Genomic DNA, 15,106 nt, shown 5'->3' with positions numbered 1-15,106 from the left:
AATCACCAAATGGAGCAAAAGTCCTACAACTTATGTCATAATTCTCTATTTATAGGTCAAGGCTTTAATGAAACTTTTCATTAATTACAAGATTGCCACCTTAACTAGATATGACACTATAAAGACTTGATTTCTTCGGTTTCTCGCTACGGCTCAGATTGACGAAGGCGATAGACATTAATGCACTAACAATTACTTATAGGACCGGTTTTGACACCGTTCGATTGCGTAACGAACGTTCGACGTGCGGAATCCGTGAACGTGCGTGACCGAACACACAATAACGTACTAGAACCGTGATTTTATTGATGAAGATGACGTGTACAAGCAAAAATCACATAGAGAGAACTTTCTCTCTCTAGACTTTCTCTCTCTAGACTTGAATCACCAAAATCACAAATGGAGCCAAAAGTCTTAAACTTATGTCATAACTATCCTATTTATAGGTCAAGGCTTTAATGAAACTTTTCATTAATTACAAGATTGCCACCTTGCCTTTTAACTAGATATGACACTATAAAGACTTGATTTCTTCGGTTTCTCGCTACGGCTCGGATTGACGAAGGCGATAGACATTAATGCACTAACAACCATCAATGATCCATCATTTTTTTACAGGGGATCAAAATGTCACATCTGTCTTTATTATATTGATGAATTTTGTATAGCTTGAAAGCTTGTCATCAGGGTATCAGAAAAGAGTAATTCCTAATAGATGCAAAATATCAATCTAAGATTTGTTGGAGCATTTTCTTAAGTATCATCGGCAAATTTCCATCTCGCACTAAATGACCGGAGTCCTAAACAGGCGGAGACAACAGTTCTCAACATTTATCATTCATTATAGAATCATTTGTGCTAGCATCAACAGACTTCTGCATAAACTGCTTGATAAGGAAAGGTACCTGCTATATATTTATCATACTGCACCATCTCCTGGGCGTCCATCCTGAAGACTCATGCGTTTGTTTTCTTGGCCTCTTCGGGCTTCTTCTGATTTCTAGGGCAGTTAGTCTTGATATGCCCCTTTTTGTTGCAACCATAGTAGGTTGTGTCCTTCAACTTCTTGCATTCCAAGGTTTTATGTTCTTTAGACTTGCAAATCCCACAATGTAGAGGCTGAAATTCAAATCTGCATTTCCCCAGGTGGTATTTCCTACAGGTTTCACACCTGGTCTTCTCACCCGACTGCTGGCTGTCTTTCTTAAACCCGGAACTCTTCTTATCCTCAGAGTTCCTCTTTGTCTTCTTATCGGAGCGATGAGAATCCTCATACTCCCTTTTATGCTTTCCATCTTCAGAGGATTTGGCCGCCTTGTTTCTGACTATATCAAGTGTAAGAGATAGCGACAGGTCGGCCGCTGACCTGAACGTAGTAGGTCTCGATGCTTTCACACTTGGCTTTATTTCTGGGGCTAGACCCCCAATAAAGCGAGCTATACGCTTTGGTTCCGGTGCGATTAAGTAAGGAACCAATCGAGACATAGTATTGAAACTTGTAAGGTATGCTTGACAATCTAAGTTCTCCATGACTAATGTTAAGAATTCAGTCTCAATTTTCTCAACTTCATGTTGAGGACAGTAACTTTCTTTGATAAGAGCAACGAACTGATCCCAAGTCATGTTATACAAAGGGATCTTCCCTGTAGCTTGGATTAGTGACCTACACCAAGCTAGAGCTTCTCCTTTGAAAGATTGTGAAACAAACTTCACAATGTCTTGCTCTGCACATCCACTAATATCTACAACGGTGTCCATCTCATCGAGCCACGTCATACAATCGATGGCCCCTTTTTCTCCTGTAAAGTCTCTGGGCTTGCAGGAGACAAAATATTTATATGAGCAGGTCTTAACTGGTGCCTCTTGATGAAGCACCACCTGTCTAGACAGGATACTCCTTTGATTTGACGAGTTACGATCATCGTCTTCCTTTGACTCGTGTGATTTAGAAAGGGGCTTACTACGAGCCACAGATAGAAAGAGTGTGTATCACTTGATTCATCATACTGTCTGTCGAAAGCTTGTGTAACGGCATTATCTATTAATGCCTGCAATTCCGCACCAGTTATATTAACTCTGGGGGCATCATTATCCTCCCTCGGGTGGCCGTTGACCTCATCCGATCCAGCCATGTAGCTTGATTGCTACATAAGCATTGACGATGATTCATTCAGGGGTTATTATGGATTCATCATGTTCGACGATTCATCAACCATGGTAATATAAACCATATCGGTTAATTTGTCAGTTATATTTAATTAGTATCTTCATTATAATTTATCCTAGTTATAAAACATTAAGGATATTAAAGTGGCACAGAAGGCCTAGTCACAAGGACAGTTTTACATTTATAAGCCATGACTTCAGAGAGTCTAGGCATTAAGGTTTGAACATGTTTCATTACCTTTTCTTGACAGAGAGTCAAAGACATCAACTGTATTTTGTCTCTTAGGACTATAAGTATGGCCCGTAGGCATTTCATCACTTATGGATGTTTATAATATGATCATCTTCATTTGATGATATTAGTCAGGATCGGATTGATCATACAAACTATTATGCTTGGATGTAATCCAACATCTTTAGACGGGGGTCAAAGACCACCACGGTCGTTATCTTATCGGACAACAAGTTTGGCCCGTAGGCACTTCATCACTAATGGATGTTTATAATATGATCATCTTCATTTGATGATTTAAGCCATGATTCTCAATCACTAGGCTAGATAAGGGTTTGGAATTTCCCAATGTAAAGATGACGAGCGTAATTCTATCGTATTACTATTGTCAGGAGTGTTAACATGTTTTCGGATGTTAACAAGAATCTGAATCTCTTTTAAACATGTTTTTACCATCATAGCTAGGTCTTTAATGACATTCAAGCTAGGTTTTACCCCTTTAAGATTCTTTCAATATATATACTGGTAGATCAATTATGGAGAGGGATAAATATTAGATTTATTTCATTTATTATATTCACATAAGATGATAAAATGTAATTCAGATAAAATATTCAAATGATTTTAAAAGGAGTATACACTTGCCCTAACGAGACTTGAAAGGAATGATGTTGCCCATGAAGGGACTAAGAGATAAACATGTCCTTATAAGGACTTATTAAAGATACGATCTTCAGCAAAAAGGAGTTTTCACTTTATCTCCTAATGTTTTCTCCCTGGATGTACGTTTTATCCTAGTCGCGGTACGAAGCTCAGCATTTCAAGGCTCCGGATGAGGAGAAATTCTAATACAGCTTCTTTGCTTGGCGACGTATCCCATATGTAAAAGTTTTGAAGCAAAAATTTCCAGATTAGGATTGAGAGTATTCCTATGTTAAGTCTAGACTCAAAAGTTTATAAGGAATGTGCTACTGTGTCATTGAGATTAAACACAAAAGGCCAGTGTTTAATTCACTCAATGTTGGCTCTGATACCAACCTGTCACACCCCGATTTCCACACGTTTCACCGGTGGGCCCGGTGGGGAGTATCGTGACGTAGTCGATGTCATCATGGTCAAACAACACAATATATAAATGCACAGCGGAAGCAAAAGATAAATATATTACATTCCGAATATAAAGAAATGTCAAAGTATTACAACGGAAGGTAAAGGATCCACAGGCGGATCAAATTAAAGAAAACTGTTCAACAGACTTTAGACGTTTAGAACTTGCAAGATTCCTTATTAACGCCCTGAGCTTCCAGCCAATTACGTTTAGTACCTGCACTTAACCTTTTTGGAAAATACGTCAGTTTACACTGGTAAATACAATTAAACGACTCATTTGAAAAGGTTTAATAAAATTGATTTGAATGCACAAGGCACAACACATCTTTTATAACTTGGGACAATTATCTTTATAATCTTGTATACAGATTTACATGTTCGTTGTACGTTCAGGGCCCGATGTAGAAACCGAGTTAAGATTAACAGACACGCCACAAGTATAGGCCCAAAAGAGAGTGAGATACCGTTTCCCTTATGCACTGTCAGGGGTATGCCTACGCCTCGTGCATAAGACGTGGCCATTTTATAATACAATGATGTCAGGGATATCCGGGACATGGTCATTAACCCCTAAAGGCTTTTATTTCAAACAATACAGATTAAAGCGGGTTACCTCAATAATTTAATCACAATACGACTAAATATTCAATACCCGGCCAAGCGGTATTATTATAATACCGTATCCCAAGCCCGTATAGGGAAAATAAGTTAAAAGTGTTTACCTGAGCTAGCAATGCAATTTATACTCAGTCGTATATTCTAGTCAGCAAGCACAAGTACTTCTACTGGGGCTCTCAATCTGGAACAAAGGTTTTTATTAACCTATTAGATTCCTAACGGGTCTTATTCAAGTCGTAACTTAGACCGGTTAGTTTTAAGGAAAGTTTCACGGTTCGAAACGCATGATTAAGAGAAGATCGGAATAGAATGTGATTTAGACCCGACAAGTTTGGAGACTTGTACAATATGGGTAAACTAAACACATTCTGAATTTTGAGATAAAAATGACAAGGTTTGACCCGTTTCGGCTAATTTATGCAAACTAGTTACATAAACCGAACCGAACGCGTAATTAGCGTAACGGGTAACCGTAAGAGTCCTATACAGGTTTCCTAAGTCAATATGCTCTAAATATGTTGTGATATCTTTAGGATACCTTCCATTATGCCCAAAACGAGTTTAACCTTATAATACGCCTCGTAGGGGTATTTTGGTCATTTTTAAAGATTATAAAAGAGGTTAATTTGTAGTTCTGAAACTCGGGTCTGAATACATCAGTAAAATAACTTATTTTAATAGGTTACATCAGTTGATGATAAGTCTTATGTGACAAAATGGTTTTAAACCCAAACTATGCGTTTAATACGCGTAAAAAGCCATTTTAAGCGATTTCCGAGTTATACCGGAGAGTTTTCTGATCAGATTATAAAGTTCAAAATACTATATTTATTATATAAAATCAGTAGCAATTGGATTGGTGTCAAAATACTATGTGGAACTCATTTTATACATAAAAAGGGTATAATCGGTATTTACCGAATTAAGGCGATAGCCTTAGGTTATGATCAGTTTAAAAATAATTAAAAATCTTTAAAAATCTCAAAATATTATATTTCATCAGTGGTTAAAAGGTTTGGTGTCAAAAATTGGGTTTAGATAGGCTTTATGCTAATTGCGCCGTTTAATTACTAAAAGGCGTTATAATTACGCTAATGAGCATAACTCCTAATCCAGACCTCCAACTGATGTGAAATTTTATGGACAACTTTATAAATCAGTAATAAGGATTATTGTCCTTTCACATTTCAAAAATTCTCGTTTTATGGTCACAAGGGCATATTGGTCAACATTAGGCAATTAACGGAAACGCATAAACGAAAGGGGCAAACAACGAACCAAGCCCGAGGGTTATACTAACATGTAACCTGGTCCTATGGAAGCCTTAAGGCATTTCTAAACCTATCTAATTCGGGTCAGAACTGAAGTCAAAGCAAAAGTCAAAGTTTTGCGACTTTCGGTTCCGAACCGGGTCTAAACAGAAAATTGTCGGATCAAACAAGCTTAGATCAGTTCTTATGCTTATTACCAAGTTATATGAGTGACTAAATAGGTTATACACCTTCTACAATGCTACTTATGCGTTAAATCGAAAATTAAGCTTCTGTTGACTTTTTATAAACAATTTTGACCTGACATTTGATCTAGTTAGAATGGGAATCAGAGGGTGCCTTTTTAAGGGTTTAAAGCCCACATGATTACCAACTTAGAACTACCCTTGATTTGACTAATCACTTGACCAATAGTGATTAATCGTTAAGTCAACCGTTAATTACGACGGTTTGACTTCTAAGCTAAAACTAAGCGAAAACTCAATAAGGAAAGGTCAAGCATACTTACTGAAGTCCTATGCACGATTAGGAAGGCTTAGAAGGAGGTCTTGAGCTCCAGAAATGATCAGAAGATGAAGGAATGAATGAGTGATCAAGTCTTGCAACAATGGGGCTATTTATAGTGTTCTTGATCCATTATGATGATGACAAATCATGCTACATGTCACACCCCCAAAATCCCACCTGCGGAGTACTACCGCTTGGAGGCGTGACTGACCAGGATCCAGCCACCAATCATACTGAACAAGCATGTAAACAGTCATAAAAGTTTGACCAATACGATTGGTGTTTCAAACAAACAAAGTTTAAGTTGCAAGCGGAAGCATAAGTCTTAAAGTTAAAACATAAGTTCAAATGGTTTCAAGTTTAACATAGTACGCAGCAATCCGTGTCCCACAACGACTCTCCTCCATGCAAGCTCCATCTGAGTACCTAAGGTCCTGCAAAGCATGTAGTAACGAGTCAACAACTAGTTGAGTGAGTTCACAGTTGGGTGTTCGTTTTAGTTGTTTCGAAAACAGTTTCCTTTAACTGGCATCCTGCCGTGGGGGTTACCCCATAGTTTAAAAACGTGACTTGTTCATTCCCAGTTACTCTGGCATTCCAGCCGTGGGGGCTACCCCATGTTAGTTATCAGGCATTTCGGCCGTGGGGGCTACCCCATGTATCCACTAGACTCGTTACCATATCGACTGCTGACTGTAGTCATGTTTATGTGCCCTGAAACCATCAATGTCTATCATTATTGACGTGCCCCAGATCCATTAGTTCACGCCCGTCCTCTGCGGCACGGTGTGAGGTTTGTCAGACCTAAATAGCGCTATCTAACTAATGACCCGCTCGCCATTGGCCCGGCGATTAAGTCGATATAAAAAGGAGGGACTTCGTGATAGAGTTTTGGTCTTGTCCGAGTTATCCGTCCGTCCGGACGAGGAATCACATTCCTGAACCACTGCTGTCCTACCCGAGGATGACGAGGAATCCACGTTCCTTAACCCCGTTCCCAACCCAGGGAATCCCATGCTTTGTAGAGGGTGTGAACTCACCTTGGTTTGCTCGGCAGTTAAATCACAGAAGGGTCAATCAAGTTGCAAGTGGTCAAATATGTCCTAACATAGATACCATTAATATCAGATTCAAACCAAGCAGTGCACGTACAAGTAGCAATCACGGCATACAAGTTCTATCATGGCAGTTTAACAACAGTGCACAGTATTTTCAATTAACAGTAGCACATTTGGCCCATAAGTTCAGTCCAACTACTTAAGCCCAAAACACGTATTAAACAGTTAACACGGAAGCCCATAAGCCCGGCCCATTAACGTAGGCCCACAATTAAGCAAGCCCAATAAGCGTGGTTTCGAGTCGCAACCGGACTCGCAAGTATGGTTGCGGGTTATGCTGTTTGTGTTGATCATGGATGGCTGCGAGTCGCAACCTATGTCGCAACCATGGTTTCGGCTGATCATGCTAAGGTTTCGAGTCGCAACGGGACTCGCAACCTGTGTCGCAACTGGTGGTCTCGGCTTATAATGCTGTGGTTGTGAGTCGCAACCAGGGGTTCCGACTCCCCAACAGTTGCTGATTCTGCACAGTTGTACTATCCAATGAAATTCGAATGTCATGCAACATAATATGGTACTATCCACTAAAACATGTTTTGTTGTCTAACACTAACCAAAATCGGATCAAATAGGCAGAATTCAAACATTCAAACCCCATTCAAAGCATATTCAAGTAGTTCTTCATTTATTCAAGGCACATTCATCGAGTTCTTCAACATTCATAACATAAATAATCCTTATTCAAGCAAGATTATGTACAATCATCGAAACACTTAAGCATACTCATCTAATGGTTTCAAATCATCACATAATACCGATTTTTAGGACATTACCCGATTCTTATGCAAGCCGGTTTCATGTTCATCGACATAAGTGGTTTGAATCACATTTAAACACAAGATACTATAGTCCATCATATAATATACTAACCGATTCTTAACATTATACATATTAGAACATCATATACATTAAGAACATCATGGAAACACTAATATCAAAACACAATAAACATCATATCGAGCTAACATCAACAATAAGCATCATAAACACTAACCGGTTGATGGGTTTCAAGTGTGTGTGTAAATCTTCCAACCGATTTCGTGTGTGAGCCGATCCAAGAGTTCAATCCGAGAATGAGGGAGTGTTTGTGAGGGAAAAGTAGGAGAGTGTGTGAGAGTGAGTTTGTATGGTTGCCCAAAGAATGGCAAAGTTGGCTAGAGGGGTGATATATATGCTTGTTCAAGTGGTGCACCCTAAAGGGTTTCGGATGAGGGTTTACGGCCCAAATGGCCCAACCGGCCAAAGGCCCAAACCGGCCTAAGGGTTACTGTTCACTCGAGACCTCATGGTCTCGAGTCGGGTCCTTTGTTCTCGGTTCACATAAAACGTACACATATATATATATATATATACAAACAAAACACATATTCACATAAAAGTTCACTTATATTAGTAACCTTAACAAGTTAACTTAGTCACGAAATGCTCAAGCATGTTACATCGAGATACAGGAAAGGTTCTAAATTTCGAGTTGTCACATCATCCCCAAGTTGAAAGAAATTTCGTCCCGAAATTTGATGGCACTCACTGAGGAAGCTAGTTAAGTTGTATGGTTTTCCCGGTTTTCCTGGGGCGTCACATCCTCCCCCCGTTGATCTGGAATTTCGTCCCGAAATTCCGTAGCTTCAGCCTCAGTAGTGGTCGTACTGTTTGCAAACAGTTGGGGATATTTTTGTTTCATCCGATCTTCGCGCTCCCAGGTGAACTCTGGGCCGCGACGTGAGTTCCAACGAACTCGAACGAGAGGTATTCTAGTGCTCTTGAGGACCTTAACATCCCGGTCCGTGATTTCGACTGGTTCTTCGACGAATTTCAACTGTTCGTCGATCGTGAGTTCCTTCAGAGGAACTACGTGGGTCTCATCTGACAGACATTTCTTCAGATTCGACACATGGAAAACGTTGTGAACTGCACCGAGTTCTGCTGGTAAGTTCAGTCTGTAGGCCACCTTGCCTATTTTCTCAATGATTTCGAAAGGTCCAACGTATCGTGGGTTAAGTTTGCCTCGTTTACCAAAACGAACCACACCCTTCCAGGGTGAAACTTTGAGTAATACCCGCTCCCCAACCTGGAGCTCAAGTGGTTTCCTGCCCTTATCAGCGTAGGCCTTCTGACGGTCACGAGCGGCCGCCATGCGTTGTCGTATTTGAGCAATCCGCTCAGTAGTGTCTACCACATGTTCTGGCCCAGTGATTTAACTATCCCCTACCTCTGCCCAACAAAGAGGTGACCGGCATTTACGTCCGTACAATGCCTCAAACGGAGCAGCTTTAATGCTAGTGTGGTAGCTGTTATTATACGAGAATTCCACGAGTGGCAGATGCCTTTCCCAGCTGTTGCCAAAGTCGATTACACATGCACGTAGCATGTCTTCTAAGGTTTGAATAGTGCGCTCGGACTGCCCGTCCGTCTGTGGGTGATACGCTGTGCTCATATCTAGACGCGAGCCAAAGGACTTGTGCATTGCTTGCCACAGCTCTGAAGTAAAACGTGCATCTCGATCAGAGATGATAGAGGTGGGCACCCCGTGCCTCGAAACAACTTCCTTGAGGTATACCTCCGCTAGGGTGGAGAATTTATCCGTCTCCTTAATTGCCAAAAAGTGTGCGGATTTTGTGAGTCGATCCACGATCACCCAAATTGTATCGTTTCCGCGCTGGGACCTAGGTAGGCCAGTAACAAAATCCATGGAAATTTGCTCCCATTTCCATTGTGGTATCTCTGGTTGTTGGAGTAGGCCTGAGGGTTTCTGATATTCCGTCTTGACTCACGCACAAGTCAAACACTTGCTGACGTAAGTTGCTATGTGGGCCTTCATGCTAGGCCACCAATACGTAGTTTTAATATCGTGGTACATTTTATCTGAACCAGGGTGTACCGAGTAGCGAGATTTGTGTGCTTCATCCATCACAAGTTCTCGTAAGTCGCCATAGAGTGGGACCCAGATGCGTCCTGTCACGTAGTAAGCACCGTCTTCCTTCTGCTCTAAGCGTTGTCTTGACCCGCGTAGGGCTTCGGCCCTTACGTTTTCTGGTTTCAGTGCTTCTATCTGCGCAGCTCGTATTTGCGAAGGTAGACTAGAATGGATCGTGAGTTGTAAAGCTCTTACGCGCTTAGGCGCAGTGTCCTTTCGACTGAGGGCGTCAGCCACAACATTGGCCTTGCCCGGGTGATACCTGATAGAGCATTCGTAGTCATTCAGCAGCTCGACCCATCGTCGTTGCCGCATATTCAGCTCCTTCTGCTTGAATATGTGCTCTAGGCTCCTGTGGTCGGTGTAGATTGCGCACTTGGTTCCATACAGGTAGTGCCGCCATAACTTAAGTGCGAAAACAACAGCTCCCAGCTCCAAATCGTGTGTAGTGTAGTTCTTCTCGTGAACTTTGAGTTGTCGTGAGGCGTAGGCTATGACTTTATCTCGTTGCATCAATACACAACCAAGACCTTGAATTGATGCATCACAATAAACCACAAAATCGTCTGTGCCCTCTGGCAATGAAAGGATAGGTGCACTACAGAGTCTATCCTTTAGATGCTGAAAAGCTAACTCTTGTGCATTTCCCCAACGATAAACAACGCCTTTCTGTGTTAACAAGGTGAGAGGCTGTGCGATCTTAGAAAAATCCTTAATGAATCTCCTGTAGTAACCTGCCAATCCCAAGAATTGGCGAATTTCCTTTGGGGTACGAGGCGCAGGCCAGTTCTTAATAGAGTCTACCTTGGATGGATCAACGTGAATCCCATCCTTGTTTACCACGTGGCCTAGGAAATGGACCTCACGAAGCCAGAAGTCGCATTTCGAGAACTTCGCGTAAAGCTGTTCTGTTCGAAGGAGTTCCAGAATAAGTCGTAGATGCTTTTCGTGCTCCTCTTTACTCTTAGAATAAATCAGGATGTCGTCGATGAAGACTATAACGAATTTGTCCAGATAGGGCTTGCACACTCGATTCATCAAGTCCATAAAAACTGCGGGTGCGTTCGTCAGCCCAAACGACATGACCAAAAACTCATAGTGCCCATATCGAGTTCTAAAGGCTGTCTTAGAGACATCCTCTTCTCGAACTCTCAGCTGGTGATATCCCGATCTCAGATCAATCTTTGAGTAGTAGCTCGACCCCTGCAATTGGTCGAACAAGTCGTCAATGTGCGGTAGAGGATAACGGTTCTTCACAGTCACCTTGTTGAGTTCACGATAGTCGATACACATTCTGAATGTACCGTCCTTCTTCTTCACAAATAGTACTGGGGCTCCCCAAGGCGATGAGCTAGGACGAATGAAACCCTTATCCAAGAGTTCTTGTAGTTGCGTGGAGAGTTCTTCCAATTCTGATGGAGCTAAACGATAAGGTGCACGGGCTATAGGCGCAGCTCCAGGAGCTAGTTCAATCTGAAACTCGACTTGGCGATGGGGTGGAAGACCAGGTAATTCCTCAGGGAATACCTCAGGATAGTCCCGTACAACTGGAAAATCTTCTAGCTTCTTCTCCTTCTCTGAGGTATCAGTAACTAGAGCCAAAATCGCAGTGTGGCCCTTTCGTAAGCACTTCTGGGCCTTAAGGAGAGAGATGATGTTCTCAACAGCACTTCTCTTGTCGCCACGAATCATGAGTGGTTCACTACCGGAACCCGGAATACGAACGATCTTCTCGTTGCAAAGAATCTCTGCTCGGTGTTGGGATAACCAATCCATCCCAATGACAACGTCGAAGCTACCCAAGATGATAGGAACAAGGTCAATAGAGAAGGTCTGGTTAGCGAGAATAAGTTGGCAACCTTTGACTACGTGCGAGGCCTCCAAACTCTTACCAGTAGCTAGCTCTACAGTGTGCTTGGTGTTCAGGGGTGTTGGAATACGCTTAAGCATTTGACTAACTTCTAGGGACACGTAGCTAGTATCGGCACCCGAATCAAATAAAACTGTAACATAAAAGTCGTTGAGAAGGAACTTACCCGTCACCACGTTGGGATCATTCCTTGCTTCACCTTGGCCAATCACGAACACTCGCCCCCTGGCACCATTGTTGTTGTTGTGGTTCCCATTGTTGCCATTCCCCTGATTGTTGTTGTTGTTGTTGTTCTGGTTCAGTTGGGGACAATCCTTCTTGAAGTGGCCTTCAGCTCCACACTGAAAGCACCCTTTGTTGTTACCCTGTTGTTGCCGCTGGTTCTGTTGAGGTTGCTGACGATTCTGGTTGGCGGGGTATGCGCTCCTGCAATCCTTTGGAACATGACCAGGCTTGTTGCACCGATGACAGTTGCCCCTGGGGCATGGCCCACTGTGGTGTAGGTTGCAGCGATTGCATTTGGGGTGATTCCCCTTGTACCCACCATGACTTTGACCACCAGACGATTGCTGACTGGGGCTCTTGTGGTCGTCAGGGGCTCTTGTGGTCGTCAGTCTTCCTTTGCTGAGACTGAGATTGCACAGAAGTTGAACCCTTACTTGAAGTTCCATCCCATTTCCGTTTGCTGTCATTAGAGGTACCCGAAGTAGTTGCAGCACCTATGCGCTTTGGTAACTTGTTCTGCTCCACCGCCTGATCAGTGAGACGGTGAGCCAACTGAACAACCTGCTGGATAGTAGTCAAGTTTGCTGAAGTCACATGACTTTGGATCTCTGGCACCAAGCCCTTGAGATAGAGTTCAATTCGCTTATACGGAGGGTCCACCATAGTAGGACACAACAAGGCAAGCTCATGCGATCTCTTAGTATACGCCTCAATCTCTGACCCCGTCATCTTGAGGTTGTAGAACTCGTCTTCTAACTTATGGATGTCATCGCGACTGCAGTATTCCTCCCTGATCATTTCCTTGAAAGTTTCCCATGGGGTGGCGTTGGCAGCAACCAACCCCAGCATTTGCACTTGAGCATTCCACCACGTGAGGGCCAAACCCTCGAGAGTACCAGTAGCATACTTCACCCTGCGTGCTTCAGGGCATTCACACATTTCGAACACAGACTCTAGTTTCTCAAACCAGTGTAGGAGACCTACTGCTCCTTCAGTTCCGCTAAAAGTAGTGGGTCGGCAGTCCATAAAGGTCTTAAAAGTGCACACCGGTGCCTGAGCATGTTGACCTAAGGTAGGTGAAAGAAAGACAGAGTTTAACACAAAGGTTGGTTCACGAGAGTAGGACCCTAAAGATCCTAGGATAAGTTCGGACTGCAGGATATACCTCCCGCGTATGCAGCTGCAAGTGCTGCGGCAAGTCGTTCGTTGATCAAAGCCGTCAACTGGGCTTGTGTCATGTTAACGCGTCCAGACATGATCTTCATATTAAGAGTAACACGAGTGAGAGAGGTTCGCGAAAGTACGATGGTAGGATAGAGCAAGCACGCACACGTTCAAGCAACAGTAATTATACTAATCAAGCATACCATGGGCAATGTACTATGTAACTAACAAGTAGGCAATATACACATATCATATCACCTAGAATGTCGAGCCTTGCATGTGGAGTGGAGCGTCGTTGTGGACCGTTGAGCACTATACCGGTTATAGTCTGGTTTTAACAAAAACGTTTCTCCTTTATTAAAACCTAGTTCACTATAACCAATGGCTCTGATACCAATCTGTCACACCCCCAAAATCCCACCTGCGGAGTACTACCGCTTGGAGGCGTGACTGACCAGGATCCAGCCACCAATCATACTGAACAAGCATGTAAACAGTCATAAAAGTTTGACCAATACGATTGGTGTTTCAAACAAACAAAGTTTAAGTTGCAAGCGGAAGCATAAGTCTTAAAGTTAAAACATAAGTTCAAATGGTTTCAAGTTTAACATAGTACGCAGCAATCCGTGTCCCACAACGACCCTCCTCCATGCAAGCTCCATCTGAGTACCTAAGGTCCTGCAAAGCATGTAGTAACGAGTCAACAACTAGTTGAGTGAGTTCACAGTTGGGTGTTCGTTTTAGTTGTTTCGAAAACAGTTTCCTTTAACTGGCATCCTGCCGTGGGGGTTACCCCATAGTTTAAAAACGTGACTTGTTCATTCCCAGTTACTCTGGCATTCCAGCCGTGGGGGCTACCCCATGTTAGTTATCAGGCATTTCGGCCGTGGGGGCTACCCCATGTATCCACTAGACTCGTTACCATATCGACTGCTGACTGTAGTCATGTTTATGTGCCCTGAAACCATCAATGTCTATCATCATTGACGTGCCCCAGATCCATTAGTTCACGCCCGTCCTCTGCGGCACGGTGTGAGGTTTGTCAGACCTAAATAGCGCTATCTAACTAATGACCCGCTCGCCATTGGCCCGGCGATTAAGTCGATATAAAAAGGAGGGACTTCGTGATAGAGTTTTGGTCTAGTCCGAGTTATCCGTCCGTCCGGACGAGGAATCACATTCCTGAACCACTGCTGTCCTACCCGAGGAGGACGAGGAATCCACGTTCCTTAACCCCGTTCCCAACCCAGGGAATCCCATGCTTTGTAGAGGGTGTGAACTCACCTTGGTTTGCTCGGCAGTTAAATCACAGAAGGGTCAATCAAGTTGCAAGTGGTCAAATATGTCCTAACATAGATACCATTAATATCAGATTCAAACCAAGCAGTGCACGTACAAGTAGCAATCACGGCATACAAGCTCTATCATGGCAGTTTAACAACAGTGCACAGTATTTTCAATTAACAGTAGCACATTTGGCCCATAAGTTCAGTCCAACTACTTAAGCCCAAAACACGTATTAAACAGTTAACACGGAAGCCCATAAGCCCGGCCCATTAACGTAGGCCCACAATTAAGCAAGCCCAATAAGCGTGGTTTCGAGTCGCAACCGGACTCGCAAGTATGGTTGCGGGTTATGCTGTTTGTGTTGATCATGGATGGCTGCGAGTCGCAACCTATGTCGCAACCATGGTTTCGGCTGATCATGCTAAGGTTTCGAGTCGCAACGGGACTCGCAACCTGTGTCGCAACTGGTGGTCTCGGCTTATAATGCTGTGGTTGCGAGTCGCAACCAGGGGTTCCGACTCCCCAACAGTTGCTGATTCTGCACAGTTGTACTATCCAATGAAATTCGAATGTCATGCAACATAATATGGTACTATCCACTAAAACATGTTTTGTTGTCTAACA

The 15,106-nt window shown here is 42.9% G+C and overlaps 1 protein-coding gene across 1 annotated transcript; it reads right to left on the bottom strand.

The window, feature by feature from the left end:
- Window positions 1–957: 957 nt before the first annotated feature.
- LOC110870485 lies at window positions 958–1,485 on the bottom strand. Its single transcript, XM_022119662.1, has one exon. The coding sequence runs from the start codon at window positions 1,483–1,485 to the stop codon at window positions 958–960; it is 528 nt and encodes a 175-aa protein (XP_021975354.1).
- Window positions 1,486–15,106: the final 13,621 nt, after the last annotated feature.

This window comes from Helianthus annuus, chromosome 7 (assembly GCF_002127325.2).
Source record: "Helianthus annuus cultivar XRQ/B chromosome 7, HanXRQr2.0-SUNRISE, whole genome shotgun sequence".
NCBI lineage: Eukaryota > Viridiplantae > Streptophyta > Magnoliopsida > Asterales > Asteraceae > Helianthus > Helianthus annuus.
This window is presented reverse-complemented; position numbering and strand designations above follow the sequence as displayed.

Bases quoted from the DNA above. Each gene is read 5' to 3' on its own strand.
- LOC110870485 (XM_022119662.1), bottom strand. From the start codon at position 1,485: ATGTCTCGATTGGTTCCTTACTTAATCGCACCGGAACCAAAGCGTATA.